The following is a 20095-nucleotide window of genomic DNA, read 5'->3' as shown; positions in this document are numbered from 1 at the left end:
TGTATTCCTCCCTGTTCACTTACCCTCCACTTGATCCACTTGCCGTTCAAGTGTCATTCATCACTTGTAGCTTGGCCCTGAGTGTGCTGATTTTTGCAAGTGCCATACCTATTTCTTATTTAAGGCCCACTTCAGTAACATTGATCTAATGGCTGCCACTCCGTCCATGCTGTTCAGCAAGTTGACAACACTTGTATTTCTAATGGTAACAACACCATTTAATTAGTTTTTTTCCGTGTCCATATTGATCTGTGGCCAATGCAAGGCCTATCTCTAGAAACTCTGATACATTTTTCACATCGTAAAGGCTTCTCATGCAGTCTTTAAAGTATGGCAGATTGTAAAACCGTCTCCTTTAAGTAATGAGAGAGGATTTCCTGTGCAGTTTGTTTAGCCTTGAACTGATTAAATAGAGTGTAGAATAGATGTAATACTTTGGATTCCTGAGGGAAAAAAATCCAAAACACCACATAAGATAAGATCTGACCTCAACATTATCTCTTCTGCACAGTTACACTTCTGTACTTTTTCTATAGCAAATCTGGAGCTGGCCATTTCTTTTCCTTGTCGAATGTATGTATTCATGAATGAATTTACAGTTCTTTAGGATTGTAAGCGATCACAAATCTCAAAGGGTATGGACATCTAAGATCAGGGCTTTTTTTTTTAGCTGGAACGCGGTGGAATGGAGTTCTGGAACTTCTTGAAAATGGTCACATGGCCGGTGGACCCGCCTCCTGATCTCCAGACAGAGGGGAGTTTAGATTGCCCTCCGTGCTGCTGGAGTGGCATGGAGGGCGATCTAAATTCCCCTCTGTCTGGAGATCAGGAGGTGGGTCCACCGGCCATGTGACCATTTTCACCAAGGGTGATTTAAACTTTTTAAAACTCCCCCTTGTTCCAGCTGACCCAAAGTGATGTCATTGGTCCTGGGAGCGTGCATGCACTTTGCGCGCACGCATGTGGCACCAGGGGCACCACCTCCCGCCAAGAGTTGCCCCCTGTGCTGGCAACCCTCTGAGTTCCACCACCTCTTTTCCTAGAAAAAAAGCCCTGCCTAAGATCCAAGGAAATGTGCTCAATTTGGTGCATTCAAGGAAATGTTCACTCTTAGTCAAGCTCTGTGACTCTTATGTACTCCAAATTTTCCAGTTTTACTGTCATAATTTCCCTCAAGGAACTTTGGGAATAGTCGATTGGTTAAAGTGCTAAGAATTTTTAAAAGGATTGCTAGACGATCCCTCATAAAAAAATTCCTAGGGTTCCTCAGGAAGTGGGGATACCCGTTAAACTATGCGCCAAGCTACAAGTGACGAATGACACTTGAACAGCAAGTGGATTGAGTGGAGTGCAAGTGAACAGGGAGAAATACACTTGCCGTTCAAGTCTCGTTCGTCACTTGTAGCTTCGCCCTATGTTTAAAGGTTGTGGTGTGTGGATGTGGCCTTTAAGACTTATGATCATTCACGTATCTAACAGCCAAGTCTGGACACTCATACTGAACACAAAACCCTCAGTGGGGAAACCCAGAGCTACGATAAATCATAAAGTTAAAAAAGAGAGAAGGGAGTAAATACAGTAGACAAACTTTAAAGTGCAGAGGCAGTCTCTCTTGAACTCGTTATCTGCTATCAAGCAAACCATTGCCTCCTGCCTGATGAGGTCAGGAAGGGTCCCACCCACCTGGCTTTCCACAAACGATGCAAAACTGAATTATTCAGGAGGGCTTTTTCCTCAGGTAATTAGGGCTGTATTGTAACAAAATGTTTCAGGAAGTTGCTTTGGTAAAGGTATAGGGTCTGTGGACTATACTACAGTGTATAGTACATACTGTTTGTTGCTGTAAGTATGATCCTACCATGGTCATAGATCCAGAGGAGTTAACCGTGTTAGCCTGTAGTTACAAAATAGTAAAGAGTCCAGTAGTGCCTTTAAGACTAACCAGCTTTATTGTAACATAAGCTTTCGAGAACTACAGCTCTCTTCGTCAGATGCATGTCAGATGCATCTGAGGAAGAGAGCTGTAGTTCTCAAAAGCTTATACTACAATAAAGTTGGTTAGTCTTAAAGGTGCTACTGGACTCTTTATTGTTTTGATCCTACCATGTTAATACTTGACTTTTGTCTCAGTTCCATTTTCAGATTTCTGAAACCCAAACATTATTGCTTTGTTTATTGGATGTCCTATCCTGTTGATAGTATTTGACTTACGCTATGTAATCCACCTTGAGTCTTGGTGAGAAAGGTGGACCACAAATAACATAAATAAATAAATAGATGCCATTGAGTAATACTCATGTTACATTCAATACACGTACAGCTCAATGTGCAATTTAAACCCTGTATTTATCCAGGCACTAGTTCCTGGTTTCATTTATAAAGTGAACACACACTGGACAGGGTTTTATGGGATACATCAGTGGACACCTAACTCTGCACTGGATCAGGTTGCGTGGTTGCAATCTTTGGAACACTTATCTGAGAAAGTCAGATTGAATGAAGGGGGACTTACTTTCAAGCAGGGGTCATTTCGTAGAAAAAGAGCGGGAGGAACTCATTAGCATAACTCATTAGCATAACTCATCAGCGTATGCCACGCCTCTTGCCATCACCAGAAGTGTGTCATTAGTATTACTGATTTGCATATGCCACACCCCCTGACATCACCTATTCTGGCTGTTTTGGACCCAATCCTGGCCATTCAGGGCCGAAATTGGGCCCAAAATGGCAAAAAGGGGCTGAAAATGGTCAAAATTGGGCCTCTGATGAGCGGAAGAGTGATCCACCACCCGTCAGAGGCCCGATCCAGGCCGTTTCAGCCCCAATCCAGGCTGAAACAGGCCCAAAATGGCCGAAAGTCAGGTGGGTGGGGCCACCTGAGGTGACCTCTTTGGGGAAATGCCAGATCTGCGTTACTGTACATTCCCCCTCAAAATGAGCCCTGCTTTCAAGTAAACAAGCATCAGGGTGAGGTTGTAAGGCATTTAATTTAATTTCCCTCTTTTATTAACAGAGCTTCTAGTTTCCAGCATGATCACAACAGCATAACGGATCCTCTAGACATGACCTTTCTGAAAGATATTAAGGAACTTATGCAGGGAATTAAAGAGACCACAAAGAAAGCAGCTACTTTGCAAACACTTTGGGAGGAAAGATCAAAACTGTTGGGTAAGAAAACCCTCTTTCTGATGTGTAGCTTCAAGAACAGGGAAAAGCAGAAGAGTACGATCATCTGGTCTTGCATATTCGCAGCAGCCTTGAAAGAGGTTGCAGGCACAGCTGTTGCCACACTGCTGCCCCCACCCTCCGGTCCCTTTACTCACTTTCTGTAGAGCAAAATGGGAATTGTTAGGTAGCTGCTGATAGCATATGAGCTCTACCAGAAAAAAGTTGGATCAAGATGGGTTGCCATGTTGTTCTGTCTATAGCCGTAGAAAAGAGCAAGAGTCCAGTTGCACCTGTAAGACTAACACAATTTGTGTTAGGGTATGAGCTTTCGTGAGTCACAGCTGACTCAGTCTGAAGAAGTGAGCTGTGACTCCCAGAAGATCTTACCCTACCACAAATTTTATTAGTCTTAGAGCCAAGCTACTACAAGTGACGCCTGACACAGGTTGGACACTTGTCAGCTTCCCTCAAGTTTTGATGGGAAATGTAGGCGTCCTGGTCTTACAGCTTGGCTCTCCATTTAATTGAAATTTACAGACCCCTCCACACACACCCAGTGGAGGGGAAGGGGGCGCCTGGCGAGAGCCTGGCGCCTGTACTCTCCTCCCAACCGCATGTTCTCCCTCCCATAGACTGCCGCTCTGTAAACTTCAATTCAATGGAGCCAAGCTGCAAGACCAGAATGCCTACATTTCCCATCAAAACTTGAGGGAAGCTGACAAGTGTCCAACCTGTGTCAGGCGTCACTTGTAGCTTGGCTCTTATAGAAAAAAGTTGGTAATCCCAGCATACCTAGGCTTTCTAAACAAAACACTGCAGTTCACCTTTTAAGGAAGGTGGGTGGGGTTATAGGGAACACATTACACCCATTGAGCATATCAGACCATCGTTCCATCAAGGTCTTCACTGCCTACTCAGACTGGAGGTAGCTCTCCAGGGTCTCAGATTGAGGTCTTTCAACATCTTCTCGTACCTGATTCTTTTAACTGAAGGTGCCATGGATTTAACCTAGGATCTGCTGCATGTTAAGCAGATGTTGTACCTTTGGGCCGTGGCCCCACCCCCACTTCTGCAGTACTTGCTTCGCTTCCTCTGGACATTCACCAAAACATGAGCCTATGCCTCTTTCTGGGAGCAGTGTTAGGAATTTGTATTCAAATCGGGGTTTGGTGGTCAAAATTAGAGCATCTATGGCTGATTCCACACACATTGGATAATGCACTTTCAATCCTCGTGTGTGGAACAAAAAATCCACCTCAAACGATTGATAAAGTGCATTGAAAGTGCATTATCCAATGTGTGCGGAATCAGCCCTTGATATAATTAGCAAATTGCTGTCTGCTTCCATCCCTGGGGCAGGCTAGCTATATGCTCAAAAACAGGCAAGCAACTGATATGTTGTTTTCCCAAGGGTGTTGAATGTCCTTGTTTGTATATGGATGCTACTATCCTTAACAAAGGAAGGTTATGTTCCTTTCTTTAGGTGATTCTGCACACATTGGATAATGCACTTGCAATGCACTTTAAATGCACTATAAAGAGGATTGGAAGTGCATTATCCAACGTGTGCGGAATCACTGTTTGTGTGTGTTGCCCAGACCAAGATAGTCCAGAATTGCGCTATCCCATCAAATCTTAAAATCTAAAGAGGGTCAGCCCTGGTAAGTTCTTGGATGACAGACCACCAAGGAACTCCTGGTCCATTACGCAGAGGCAGAAAATGGCAAACCTTCTCTGAATATCACTTGCCTTGAAATCCATGCAGAGTCACCGTAAGTCAGCTGTGACTTGACAGGGAAAAAATGGTGTGGGCTGGAATGGTCATGGAGGAAGTCAGAGCTTTGAATTACTTTGGGCAAACAATATTTCTAGATTTTTCTGCTAATTCCAAATAAATAGGTGAAAGCAAGTTATCTCTTTGTGTATAGTAGGTAGTTGAATGGAAATCAAGGGGACTGGGCTGAACAGCTAAAGAGACAAGAGAGAAAGAAAACATCGGAGATTTCCAAACATATCTCTGTAAAGAGTAGAATATCTTAATGTGTTTTCTTTTCTTTTTTACAGATCCTGCGGGAAGTTCCGTGTTCTTAGGTGTAAGTTTGAATTGCTGCCTGATTAATTGTTACAGTAAGCCCATGGACAGTTTTCTGAAAGAAGATAAAATGTTTTTTTGTTGTGTATAGGATTTTGGGGCTTAAGGTAACTGATCAAAGCTTATTTCTTACTTAATCAACCCATGTTTATGCTACATCACTTCCACACTACAGGTAGACAAGGACTTATGGGGTTGATTGAACGCTCCTCTGTTAAAAAAAAAAAATCCCTCCATGTGCAAAACAAAGTGTCAAGGAAAAGATTTCCAGACTTGCCTCCTTCCTGCCATGCCGGTTTTCTATGTGCAAGGATCTTTCTTTTTTTTATGAGGAGCATTTAGGATTGCCAACTCTGGTTCAGGAAATTTCTGGAGATTTGGGATACACCCTTGAGAGGATGGGTTTTGGGGAGGGAGCTCAGCAGGGTGTAATGCCATAGACTCCACCCTCCAAAACAGCCATTTTCTCCAGGGGAACTGATCTCTGTAGTCCGGAGCTGTGTTGAAGTTCTGGAAGATCTCCGGGCCTCATGTGGAGGTTGACAAATATACTTATGGCATACATAACATCTACCTTTTGGAGCTGCCATTTCCTCAAGGCAAACTGACCTCTGTAGTCTAGAGATGGGTTATGAATCTGGGAGAATTCCAGGCCCCACTTGGAGATTGGTAGCCCTCGCAGTATTTCATCACACAGACCGTGTCTGTATTTGCAGATTATCTGCAGTGGAGAACCTTCCTTATTATCTATTATACTGCCCGCTATATAATGCACCCAGAATTAAATTTCTGGCCGGAATTTTGCCTGCCACAGCCACATACTCAGAAACTATGGGCGAAGCTACAAGTGACGAATGACACTTGAACGGCAAGTGTATTTCTCCCTGTTCACTTGCGCTCCACTCAATCCACTTGCCGTTCAAGTGTCATTCGTCACTTGTAGCTTGGCCCTGAGAAAACTGTGTTCCTGTTAGCAGACAGCAACAGGAAACTCCTATAGAGTTTCACAATTTCCATTAGCAGCCAGGAAGATCCGATCCAAGGCATCTTCGAATGGGGTATTTGTATGACTGGTATAATTCCTTGTACAGTTTATTGTAATTTTTCTAACTATGATACTGAATGTAACAGTTTTTAGATAAAGCATGTCTTTGTTTTTTGTTTTAATCTTGTGATGGCCTATGGCTAATGACAATAAATCTATCACGTAGTATTTCATCACACGGGCAGCCCTACGGTCTGAAGAGGGATTGCCTGGGCATAGATTATCCCTCTCAGTGGGAATTTTAAACCCAGATCCACATCAAGTTTTCCCTGTTGCTCTAAGCCAAACTACATGTGGGCCGTTTTCACACTGGTTTGCCATTGCCTTCCCCAGTCATCTACATTTTGCCCCCAGGAAACTGGGTACTCATTTTAGCGACATCGGAAAGATGGAAGGCTGAGTCAACCTTGAGCTGGCTACCTGAACTTGGCTTCCTCCGGGATCGAACTCAGGTCGTGAGCAGAGCTTGGGCTGCAGTACTGCAGCTTACCACTAAGTGCCATGGGGCTCTTATACTTAATGATATTTAGAATATTTACATTTTATTGCAAATTGCTTGGCATTTTTAGAATAAATGGAAAATGAAGGTAATAAATAATACATGTTTTAATCAAGACTGTTATGTATTAAAATAGGATATTACAAAAGAATACAAGCCTATTCACACAGCAACAGCATGTGAATAGTGCCAGGTTGCAACCTGGAAATTTCCTGCTTTATCTTTCTATCTACTGCTGAATCAGGAGAAGAAGTAGCTGTGGCATTTATGGGGCTCTGTTTACCATCCCCTCAGGGTTGCCAATACTGCCTCAGCAAATGCTGGGAAGTTTTAAGGATTGTGCCTTGGGAAGGTGAAGTTTGAGATGGAGGGGACATGACATCACTTGTGGGTGATGCTCTAGGAATTTCCTTTAATCTCTATGGTAAAGGCCTTAGAGAAATGGGGAAATTCCTAGAACATCACTATGGAGGCCATTTTGGGGCCTTTTTTCTCTTCTGGGTGGGGGTTTACCTGCCACTTGAGGGCAAAATGAGAAGCCCTTGCTTCTGAAGGGCTCCTGATGTGTTGCACTATTTGTCCCTCTAATATTATTATCCTCCCCTTCCTTATACGTGGTCTATTCTGCTTTCACTATGACCCTGTTGTACAAAGTCCCTGTGGCCCCCACATGTCCTGCTGACAGATGTGTTCTGGGAGTTCCATGCTCAGAACTCTGTTCCCAGATATGTGTGGCCTTGATTTGGTTTGGCTTTCCCCCCAGAGTAGTTATCCTGACCTGAAACGGCTTGGCAGTGCTATTTGTCCTCTGAGGGAAAATCAAATGTAGCCTATCAGTGGCCTATCTCGCCAAGATCTGGTATCATTTCAGCGGGCCTGCAAGACGGAGATGTTCCGCCGGGCATATGGTTGAGGCCAGGATTAAGCATCCCGTTGCCTTCTCCTATCCAATGACATCCCGTCCGTCTGGGTGTCTCCCTCTTTGTATTTGAGGGCAGGAATGCGCAATAGGCCATCTGAGTTATGATTTTATGATATGATTTTAATTGTATTTATATAATTATGTATTTTATGAATGTTGTACCCCATCCTGAGCCCGCTTATGGGGAGGGCGGGCTAAATACCAAATAAAGTAAAAAGTAAAGTACATGTAAAATTCCCCAGTGGGCAACATTTTGACTCCCTTGAACTGGTTAGTGGTATGGAGTGGGGGATGGCTTAAGTCCACACTCTCTGTCCACTTCAGCCCCGACCCAAATCAAACTGGACACGCCTGTCCCTGCTCACCTGCACTTCTTCCCCTTATGCCGTTTCTCATTAATGTCACTGTTTTCTTAAGATGAACTTGAGCGAAACTGAGAAAATGATCTCTACAGTGGAACACTTCTATAACCAGCCCTATTTCTGGGACCTCTTGTATTCGCTTCCATGGCTTCAGACAAGCCATCTTTCCCAAGAACATGGGATCGAGTATTTATCAGAGCTTCTGCATACGATTCAGAAGTAAGTTCAAAAACCTGGATTGATATTAGCGGAAGGTACTGGTTTTGAGTGTGTGTGCTTGTTTTTCCTTTCTATTTCTGAGGTAGGTTGCATATGAGAATGGAATGCAGGTTCTTGGCTACAGAATTGGGGCTGCTTCCTTTGCATGTGCTGCAACAGATGTATGCAGGGTTTTTTTCTGGGAAAAGTGGTGGTGGAACTCAGTGGTGGGACTCAGGATCGTACAATAATGTCACGTTGGGTCAGCTAAAACAAGGGGGGAGTTTTTTAAAGTTTAAATCGCCCCGGGCGAAAATGGTCACATGGCTGGTGGCCCCACCCCCTGATCTCCAGACAGAGGGGAGTTTAGATTGCCCTCCATGCCTCTCCAGCGGCGCGGAGGGCAATCTAAACTCCCCTCTGTCTGGAGATCAGGGGGTGGGGCCACCAGCCATGTGACCATTTTCAAGAGGTGCCGGAACTCCGTTCCACTGCGTTCCTGCTGAAAAAAAGCCCTGGATGTACGAATGCTTTGCTGTGGCCTCTAGAGATGTTTACAAGAACATAGGCTGTCTTTTCTAGCCCACATTCACCTGGAGCAGCTTTAGAACTTTTTATAAAAACATCTTCAAATAAGCCTCTCTGTAGTCATTAATGATGGAGAAATTTCCCTTCTCCCGTCCCACATTCTTTTCATGGCTTACCTGTGCCTGGTTTTTGCTTGCTCTGTTTCAAAACTGTCTAGAGAAAATGCCTTCCTTTAAATTCAGAAATGGTGTACTCTTGTCTCAGCTTGCCATTTCTTCCTTACATTTGTGGGTGGCGGTAGTGAAGAGTGCCCTCAAGTCATTGCTGACTTATGGCAACACCTGCTGGGATTTTCATGGCAAGAGACTATCAGAGGTGGTTTGCCATTCCCTGCCTCTGCAACCCTGCTCTTTATTGGAGGTCTCCCATCCAATTACTAACCAAGGCCGGCTCTGCTTAGCTTCTGAGATCTGACGAGATCAGGCTTACCTGGCCTAACCAGGTCAGGGCACATTTGTGGGATTGTTAATTTATTTTTGCCTCAAGTGAATATATCAGAAATTACGTGTATTAAAATCCTGTGTATTTTTTTTTTAAATGTGGGTACAGCCATGTGATTAATTTCATCAGCATTCCATGTAGATACTTCCATGTAGTTAATGCTGGGAGCATGTAAGTGCACGTGAGGAGATTAAATTTAAAACTCTTTTATTGTTCTTAAAATCTCATGTACAGGGGGTTGAGTCCAGGTGGCGCCTAGAGATCTAATGGAAAAAAACCCTGGGAGGTTAGACTCTAGGGCATTATACCCCACTAAGGTTTCTCATCGCACCAGGCTCCACCCCCAAATATCTAGGAATTTCCCAACCTGGAATTGGCAACCCTCAATCTGAGAGAAGCTCTGTGCATGATTTGAAGAATGATAAAGAAACTTTCTGCTAATACTACCTTAATCAGGTAGTAATTAAAGGAATTTTTGATGTTTCTGTGAACAACTGTATACTCAAAAGAAAAACTGAATGCCGCTCTCTTATATCTATAGCTGGAAAACTGCAAGCTCTTGCCAAGGAGTCTAGACAGTTTAATGTTTTGCTGTACCATCGGTTCATATTCTATATAATATATATACATTTAGGCAGATTGTGAGAGGGGGGACAGGAAGGGATGAGCCAGGACTGTTTCCACACGGCTTACCTTGTTCTGAAAAGCAGCGAAATTTTGTGCGAAATCTCACAAGAAGACGCTGTTATCGCGTCTTCTTGCATCTTCTCGCGTAATTTCGTGTGAGATTTCGCTGTTTTCGGAACCAGGTAAGCCGTGTGGAAATGGCCCCGGTGGGTAATGCCAATCACCACTTTGGGGTCAGGAAGGAATTTTCCTCCAGGCCAGACTGGCCAGGGATCCTGGAGGGTATTTGCCTTCCTCTGCACATTAAGCATGGGTCACTAGAGGAGGGAGGGTAGCTGTGAATTTTTGGCATTGCACAGGGAGTTAGACTAGAAGACCCTTAGGGATACTTTCCAGCTCTATGATAGGTCATTTCCACATGCTGTTAAAGAGACGGGCCACTTACTGAATACTGGCGGTTTCCCCCACAAATTCCAGATGACTCCAATTTCAAAGTGGAAGCAGGCAGTTTGGCTTCCGTTTGTTCAGCGTATTTTAACAGGCACAGGAAAGAGTGGGAAATCCCATTCTCAGAAAAGACGCTGAACAAACAGAAGCCAAACTACCTGCTTCCACTTTGAAATCGGAGTTGTCTGGAATTTGTGAAAAAAAAGCCAGCATTCAGTAAGTGGCTCATCTCTTTAATAGCGTGTGGAAACGGCCATTCTATGTTCATTGGCAACTCTTTAGACTGGGATCTGAACAGAATGGACCAGCCAAATTTGCTGGGACATGCCTGAGTGTTCCAGTCCCAGGGTACCATATCCCCCACTATATATCAACCCAGTAAGTCATTACTTATGATTATCTGATGGCAGACTCCCATCTCACATGTCAGAGTTCATCCCAAGCTCTTCCCTACCCACCAGGTATTATAATAATACCATACTTAACTAGATAGTGGTTTTGAGGATCTCATCTAGAATTTCTGTAGCCACAAGGAGGGGAATTTTTTTTTTGGTCAACTTTCCCCCATCTTGTGGCAGCCCAGAATGTCCCTTGAAATGCTGTAACACCACCACCACCACCACCACCACCACCACCACCACCACCACCACCAACAACAACAACAACAACAACACCAACAACACTAACACCACCACCACCACTACTACTGCTTAGGTCTCTGGTGGAAACTTGTAAGGCCAAACAAAAATGACAGGTGACCTCTGCTTATTGTTGATTGTTTTTCGGATGATGATGATGATGGAAAGCCTAGCAACATATCATTCAATACAGATGTTGAAGCGGAAGAGATTGTAAGCTTTTATGCAAGTGTCCAGGAAGAAATTGATCATATACCTAAACAAGATGTGCTGATAGCCACAGGTGACTGGAGCACAAAAGTAGGGAACAAAACAAAATCAAATACTGTTGGAAAATTTGGACTAGGATCATGAAATGAAGCAGGAGAGTGAATCATAGAATTTTGTGAAGCTCACAATTTGCTGATTGCAAGCACATGCCCCAGGCAACCGAACATACAGTTGTATACATGGACATCACTGGTTGGCGAATATAGGTATCAAATAGATCATATAATTGGAGGCAGAAGATGGAAAAGATCTGTTCTCTCTGTTAAAACAAGACCAAGAGCTGATTGTGATACAGACCAGCAACTGTTAATCTCAAAACTGAGAGCCAGTTTGGTGTAGTGGTTAAGAGTGCGGGACTCTAATCTGGAAAGCCGGGTTTGATTCCCCACTCCTCCACTTGAAGCCAGCTGGGTGACCTTGGGTCAGGCACAGCTCTCTGGAGCTCTCTCAGCTCCACCCACCTCACAGGGTGCTTTGTTGTTGGGATAATAATAGCATACTTTGTAAACCGCTCTGAGTGGGCATCAAGTTGTCCTGAAGGGCAGTATATAAATTGAATGTTGTTGTTGTTGTTGTTGTTATTAAAAACTAGAATAATGCTGAAGAAAACATTAAAAAAAACCATTGCATAAAATATAATCTAAATGACATTACTGAAGATTTTAAAGAACAGATCTGTATTACTAAATTCAATTGAATGTGAACCAAAACAACTAGAGGCTGAAACTAGAGAAGTTATCAAGGAAGAATGCACAAAGAGGATATTGTTCCTTGGTCACATCATGAGAAGACAAAACTCACTGGAAAAGACGATAATGCTAGGAAAAGTTCAAGGCAGTAGGAAAAGAGGAAGAGCCAACGTGAGAGCAAGGCCGTTTCCACACTACTCACCTTCATCCGGAACGGGGCGCAACATCGTGAAAAAACCGGGAAGATAGCGTCTGCTTGTGCGAGTTTTGCATCGCGCAAAACTTGCACAGGAAGAAGCTATCTTCTGCATTTTTTCCGCGACGTTGTACCCTGTTCCGGATGAAGGTGAGTAGTGTGGAAATGGCCCTAGGCTGTCAATGATAGGACATTTGAGAAGTCAATAATACATAGAGTCACCATAAGTCGGAAGCAACTTAATGGTACATACATTCACATGGAGTGTGGTATTTACATGAATGAATTAGTGTTATTTTACAAATGTTGTATATCACATCTTTTCTGTTAAGTACATCTTATCTTTTTACGCTGTGGAAAAATGATATCTTGTCTTTTTTTGTGATAACAGTTCTTTAGCATTCTTGGAAGATTTAAATGTAATGCCATCAAACCAAAAATCATACTGTGTCCTGAAATTAGGACTGAATACGATGACTACCATTTTGGAAGCTTGGAATGGAGAAGGTATTTAGCTATTTTTATTCTCCTCCCCTTTTTTGGTTTCTGTTTTAAGCTGGCATAATTATATAAAAAATGAGAAATGGGAATCAAGGTTAGCTTATGTGGATTGGACCAGTCTGTATCCTTAGGGAACAATCCTAAGTAGGTCTACTCAGTATTTTACTTGAGTTTATTCAAGAAGGCTTCGTCTCTGGAAAGTGTTCATAGCATCGCACCTTTAATGTCTTATGCCATAAAGGGTAGGGATCATATTAAATCTCTGACCTTCTGATTCTGTGCCCAGGTAAACCCTTTTACTTTCTTCCCTACGAGGGGCTGAGTATCATTCACTCCTCTGGGGAAAAGTAAAGTTTTGTATCTGGGGACATGGGTGACTGCCATCTATTCTCCATCCCGATGCTGAAATGCCTTCTACCCCCAACCTGCATATTTGTAATTTTCAGGTTCTGCCCACATATAACTTGCCTATGAAAATAATCAGCACTTTGTTAGTATAGTAGTAAAGCCAGGGCTCATTTCGAGGGGGAACGCACAGGAACGCAGTTCTGGCAGTTCCCCAAAGAGGTCACATGTCAGGTGGCCCTGCCCACCTGACTCTCAGCCATTTTGGGCCCATTTCGGCCTGGATTAGGGCCGAAACAGCCTGGATCAGGCCTCTGACGGGTGGTGGATCACTCCCCTGCTCAGAAGTGGCCTGATCCTGACCATTTTGGGCCCCCTTTCAGCCATTTTCAGCCCCTTTTTGCCATTTTGGGCCCAATTTTGGCTCTGAATGGCCAGGATTGGTTCCAAAACAGCCAGGATAGGTGATGTCAAGGGGTGTGGCACATGCAAATCAGTTATACCAATGACACAATTCCGGTGATGGCAAGAGGCGTGACATATGCTAATGAGTTATGCTAATGAGTTGTGCTAATGAGTTCCTCCAGCTCTTTTTCTATGAAATGACCCCTGAGTAAAGCTGATGTGCCTATAGAAGAGGTAACAGAGGGCTAAACCGGACATGGGGCTACAATAGGCTTTCCATCCCCCAGCCGCCTCCCCCCCTGGCTCCATTCATCTGGCCAGTGAGGGTGGGGGAGGTACAGGGGTGGGGAGAAGCATGCGCACATGCTTTCATGCTCATCAGTTGCAGAGAATCCCAGTGCGCACTGAAATGGGGCTGAGTGAAAACTGCATGATTTTTCCCTTCATCCTCTAGGAAAATGAGCTCTCCCTCCTCCGTCACACTCATTTCCCAATGCTACGCAGGAAGGAGTCATGGTGCCTGCGCACTGAAGCTGAGCTGAGTAAAAACTGCCTCAAAAGGGATGGTTATCACTCAGCTCTGTTTCAGAGTGCCAGAGGATTCCTCTGCAAAGGGGAGTGCATAGTGTGCACATAGGAGGTTGGTACTCTGCTGTCCCCCACCCCCAGCCCCCTGCAGATTTACAAACATGTTCAGTAAAGGCTGTTAAGGTCGTTCATATTGCTGTGCTGGGCACACCCAGCCAGTTCATATCTGAGCACCTGTGCGATTTAATTCCAGCATTTTCCTACCTCCACAGTCACCTTGTATCTCCTGCTGGTTAACAGCTCTGGGTTCCTCTTCTGTCTAGGTCAATGAGGCTGTTGGTGGTATCCTCTTCTTTCCTTTTACCTCCGAGCATCCAACAGCATGCCCGGTGGTTGCAATAAGCCAACAAGTCTGGCTCGAGTTTTTCTGTCACCATAGGCTCAAAGACCAAGGGCCTGCCCCATATCCTACCCCACATCAAGTTGTTGGCTTCCTCTTTGGTGCCACCAGGGCTTTTTTCCCACAGGAATGCGGTGGAACGGAGTTCCAGAACCTCTTGAAAATGGTCACATGGCTGGTGGCCCCGCCCCCTGATCTCCAGACAGAGGGGAGTTTAGATCACCCTCTGTGCCGCTCAGTGGCGTGGAAGGCAATCTCAACATCCCTCTGTCTGAAGATCAGGGGGCGGGGCCACCAGCCATGTGACCATTTTCTCCGAGGGCAACCCACTGAGTTCCACCACCTCTTTTCCTAGAAAAAAAGCCCTGGGTGCCACCATTGGGGAAGTGCATCCAAGATAGCGCTTGGATAGAGAAAGTTCGATACAGAAAGTTTAGACACTTTTTTTAAAAAAATGCTTGCCAAAATGTTACCAAGAACAAAAGCTGATGGATGTATGGATCAAACCAAATAGTCAAACCATGGGATGTGTTTCTTCCAAATTTTTAAAATTGTAGACTTGTCACTTATGAGTTGTAGGAAAGGAGAAAATAAACAGAGCATATAAGCCAAAGTGGTCCCCCTTTACAGGTTTTCAATACAATATCTGCCTTGGGGACGTCGTGTGGAACCCATCTGTTAAGACTGAACTTGAATCACAACTGGGATTTGAAAAGATTTATATTGACAGGGTGTTAAACTATACAATGACTCTAAATAAGGTACGTTTCAGATCACGTGGCTGTTAGTTGATTAACATAATTGCCCCCTCACTGCAGTTTATTTGCCTTCAGAGAAAGATGAGGGTTCTCTTCAGTGAATTCTGGAGGCTTGAAATCCCTCCTAGTTCTTGCTTGGTCATCCAAAGGATAACAAGGATGTTTTCAGTTTTCTTCTTGGCCTTTTCTCTTCTTCCTCTTCACTACAGAGGGAAGAGGGAGAAGAGTCAAGGGTTTTGTTTGCCCAATGCAGCCAAACAAAGGGCCAAGCTACAAGTGACGAATGACACTTGAACGGCAAGTGAACAGACTCATGTGTATTCCTCAAGTGGTGGGCAAGTGGAGGGCAAGTGAACAGGGAGGAACACACATGAGTCTGTTCACTTGCTGTTCAAGTGTCATTTATCACTTGTAGCTTGGCCCAAAGAGATCAGCACTATAAGGGTTGGGCCACCATAAGCAGTGTAATTGGAACAGACTGGGGAGAATATGAATTTATGATTGGACCAGCAATTCTCTCACAAATGTGCCCCCCCCAAATCATCCTAGTACTCAGTCATTTTCAAGAGGGGCTGGGGAATTCCCCACTGGTCCAGGGCAATTGGGAAGCCTACGCTGCAGAGATTCTGTGTGCAGGTACGGCCGCTCGCATGGCTGTGATGCTCCCAAAGCTATTGATAGCTGGGCACGAGCTTTGAGATTAGTGTGGTAGCATCAAATGGAATGGCTGCTTGAAGAACAGATGCACAAGTCGTAGAGGGAGACTTCCTTCAGCCAGAGTTTTATGGCGGGGTCAAGGGTGTGGCTGTGGTGGACTTGGGATCTAATCTGCTCCCCACAAATGAGCTGTTCCTTAGAAAGAAAAGCGATGCTGTGTTTCTATTGTCCATCCAGACTTTGTTAAGTCACTGCCTGCTCCTGCATCCCATGTACAATTTAGCTATTATAATAACAGCTGCCCAGCAGACCGACTGGAACTTAGTAGGAGATACTTTTTATGGGTTTAAAATGATGGGAAAAGCTCCATCAGTGCTCCCCCCTGTAACCATTTGGCAGTTGTTAACATCACGGGAGCCACGCCAAAAACTTTTGATAATTATTTAAGTGAGATCCACAGAGGATCAATTAGCAAATTGGAAGGCCAGTTAGACAAAACAGACACATCTTATATGTTTTAAGGTGCAGTGGGCATTAAAAGGGTTTATCATATATCACTGGGTTGTGGGGATTGGTATAGTTCCCATTGAAAACATCCCCTTGTTTGTTAAATTAGAAAGCTGATCCATGTGATTCTCTGACATGTCCATCTGCCTCTGCCAGATTCCCACCAAAGATACACTGGAGCAGCTTGTGTGTTCAGTCCTAAACATGGTGTCAGAAGCAGAATCGGACAAAGGGGGCAGCAACAAGAGAGACTGTATCTTCCCTCCATGGCTGGAAGCCCAGACATATCTTGTCCATTCTGTGGACCAGATCAAGCTCTACATAAAGGTGTGCTTTCACCATGCAATGCATCACTCCAATCAAGTTTTGTGAGTGTAGTCTGTGTCAAGCATTGGTGGATACTGGGTTACAGAAAGTCTATTGCGAACATGTAATTAATTTGAAACTTCATGAAGGAGGCAAAACTGGGTTTAAGATAGGCGACCCTGCTAAAAAGTTCCAAACAAAGCAAAACGAACGTGAGCTGGCTTAGCAAAATGCATTGTTCACCCAATCTCCCCTTCCCTGGCAATGAAACACTAAATCATGAAATGTCCTCTGATCCTGCAGTTTGTTTGCACTATTCAAGTCTCATGTACACTCTTAAAATATGGTAATTTCTGTGGGCCGATTCACATGTTACAAAGTCCACGTGGCGGACACGTGGCCACCGCGAGGGCTTTAGATCAGACGTGTGCCTGGAGTTCTATGTTTTGGAACTGAATTCACAGGTACGTGGGGGTCCAATTCAGATCAGAATATGGCACACAGGGAGGGGAGGGGCACACAAGGAGGGGCGCACAGAGAGGGGGGCTCAAGCCCCCCCATACTATTTTCCTGGCCTGAAATGGCTCCATTCCCAATGGAGCAAATAACTCCCCAAGGACATTTCAGGCCAGGAAATGGCATGGGGCAAAGCTTAGGTCCCATCTTACCAATGCTTTGGTCCTGATCCTGAGCCCCTTGCATGCCTGGTTCTTGGATGAATTCCAAATACAGAACTCCAGGTGCTCGTCTGCTGATGGAGCCACACGGAACTTTGTAACATGTGAATGCATAATGAATATTCCTGCATTTCTAGATCTTAATCGCTGTGTAGATCCATGGCTGCCTTGCATAGGGATTCCCAGTTCCCTATTATACACATTCATGATAGAGAGCCATGATCTCCGTTTCCTCTAGAGATTTCTCATCTTTACATGAATATTCATATTGTATATAACAATATTAGTGACTTAACGTTCTTCTGCTTTCCCTTTTGTGCAGATCACATCTTTGGTTATTTTGGCCCCCAGTTTTGAGCCTGGTGCTTTTAGCTTATGTGATACCAGTGCCTTCCATGGTTCCAATGTATTTCTCATGTTTGTCTTCCATCTCTAATTTTTTGGCTGCTCCTACAGTCCCTACTGCAGCTCAGCCATAGCATTTTCTTCCCCTTTTGATATGACTTCTTCCCTTCGTCTCTGGAGGCTGTTAAAACTCCACATTCTTTTCTGAATCTCACTCAGTTGCAGGTTCGGATGTCACCATGCTCTCTGCTCAGAGTGTTGTTATTGACCAGTTGATTTGATTTACATTTCACTTTTCACAATCGGGATCAGGCTTGAATTCTCCTTTAAAATATTTTATGTGGAACAAGTTGACAATTTGGCCTGGAGGCAGGCTTTGTAGATATGGCAGCCACTTCTGCACGGCACGGCTTCTGGGTATCGACTTGTCCAGTACAATAATTCCTCCCTGTTCTCTCTGCCATTTATCATGTTCTTCCTGGAATAAGCTGTCTATATCCTCCCTCACTTCAAATTGCCTAGGAAGCATATAGAGTGCACAAGAAGATAATTGCTTCTTTTCATTTGCCCAACTCCAAAATTAGATGGTAGCCTAGACTTTGTAGGACAAGGTTGGTCAGGACTAGAGATGGGCACAAACAGAAAAAAAAAACCAAACATAATGTTCGTTGTTCATTGCCATCCACGAACAGGGACTCACGAACACTTACGAACATGACCTGTTCATGAACATGTTCGTGGTTGGATGTTTGTGGGGGCCAGCAGGCTCTCCTCCAGCCATCATCCAAGATTGGTCAAGATTCCTACTGCACCACTCCCAGAAACCTGACCTGAGCAGGCAGCAGGAAAGGTACCAATAGTAAATAATAGCTTGGCTCCAGAGCCTGGCAGCAGCCCTGGAACTTGAACGGGTAGATCTCTACCGCACCACTCCCAGAAACCTTGCCTGAGCAGGCAGCAGGAAAGGTACCAGTAATAAATAATAGCTTGGCCCAGAGCCTGGCAGCAGCCCTGGAACCTGAAGGGGTAGATCCCTATCCCACCACACACAAAGAAAATTGAAGCTCCAATGCACTCTCTCTATCAAAATGCCAACAGCAGCTGTCTCTCTCTCTCCACTGTCTGCAAAGCCAGAGCTGGGAGCCCCCCTCTCCCCTGGTCTTTTCTCCCTTGTCTTTGCTCCCTCATTCCAGTTTTTCTCCAGCTCAGGGGCAGGGGAAGGGCATGTTAGAGCAGCAGCAGATTCTTCCACTGTCGCTGCGGCTGGAGCTTCACTGACACGGCAGTTTTCTCCAGAGCAGCTCTCCGGGAGCAAGACACCCAGGGAGAACGTAGCAGCTGCCTGCCTCCAAACGATCATTGAGAGCTCTCTTGTCCAGCAGGCTTGTGACTGGAGGAACGATTTGTAAAAGCTGCTGCCACCACCAGCTTTCTCTGGCTCTTCAGGCAGCGATTCTAACAGAGAGGGGAAGGACACTCAGACTTCAGTTCCCGGAAAAACTTGCGAAAACAATCAAGTGTTCTCCACATGAAAAAAGTCACTTGTAGCTTGGCTTGGAGTCTCATGTCGTAGTGCTGTTCTTAGAAGCTTTGAAGTTCTTGAGGCAAGGGAATGTTCCTTGCACCAGAGGAAAGTACTTTCACTATCAGAAGGAGTCTTCAGGATCCAACCCCATAGTTTTTATTAAAACAGGAACTCTTAAGTTTTTGGCTACAAAGCTGTGTGTAAGTAGGCTGTGAAAAAGTCTGTTGGCCAATCACTTCCTTCCATGGACATTTGTAAGGCTGGGATAATTTGCATGATGCTGACCAGGGCTTTTTTTTCAGGGAAAAGAGGTTGTGGAACTCAGTGATGGAACTCAGGACCGCACAATGAAATCACTTTGGGTCAGCTGGAAGAAGGGGGGAGTTTTTTTAAAGTTTAAATTGCCCTCGGCGAAAATGGTCACATGGCTGGTGGCCCCGCCCCTGATCTCCAGACAGAGGGGAGTTTAGATTGCCATCTAAACTCCTCTCTAAACTCTAAATCTAAACTCCTCTCAAGACTTCTCTCTGTCTGGAGATCAGGGGCGGGGCCACTGGCCATGTGACCATTTTCAAGAGGTTCCGGAGCTCTGGTCTACCACATTCTAGCTGAAAAAAAGCCCTGATGCTGACAGGGAGAGACTAAGTGAAGAAGGAACAGTAACCTCCTCCTAATCCCTTGCCTGGTTGTTAAGATCTCTGTTTTGCAAGCCCAAGACAGTTCTCATCTTGCAAATAATTTTGTTTTATCTTTTTATGTTCTAGATATTCCAGCAGTGGATTACTAGTCATAGGCCTCATAAACTCTTTTCTGGCCTTGAACAAAGCTTAGGTAATTTCATATCTCTATATCCCAAGATTGATGAAATATGGCAGCAATGGTATAATGCTGGCAATACGATCATTCAGTATTGGAATGAAAGCCTGGAATGCAATTTTGCAGGTGATGACTGCAAACCA

At 44.5% G+C, this 20095-nt stretch overlaps 1 protein-coding gene across 1 annotated transcript in view; it reads left to right on the top strand.

The window, feature by feature from the left end:
• The window catches only part of ABCA13 (ATP binding cassette subfamily A member 13), a 345676-nt gene that overhangs the window by 22654 nt on the left and 302927 nt on the right, over positions 1–20095 (top strand). The window contains exons 4-10 of the mRNA XM_054991725.1: positions 3014–3168; positions 5233–5261; positions 8144–8307; positions 12278–12332; positions 13888–13975; positions 14992–15122; positions 16440–16610. Of these exons, the coding sequence (XP_054847700.1) occupies positions 3014–3168; positions 5233–5261; positions 8144–8307; positions 12278–12332; positions 13888–13975; positions 14992–15122; positions 16440–16610 (793 nt within the window). The remainder of the gene's footprint in view (positions 1–3013; positions 3169–5232; positions 5262–8143; positions 8308–12277; positions 12333–13887; positions 13976–14991; positions 15123–16439; positions 16611–20095) is intronic.

Source organism: Eublepharis macularius, chromosome 11 (genome assembly GCF_028583425.1).
Source record: "Eublepharis macularius isolate TG4126 chromosome 11, MPM_Emac_v1.0, whole genome shotgun sequence".
Taxonomy (NCBI): Eukaryota; Metazoa; Chordata; class Lepidosauria; order Squamata; family Eublepharidae; genus Eublepharis; species Eublepharis macularius.
Note: the sequence above shows the minus strand (reverse complement) of the source record. Positions and strands in the feature narration are given on the sequence as shown.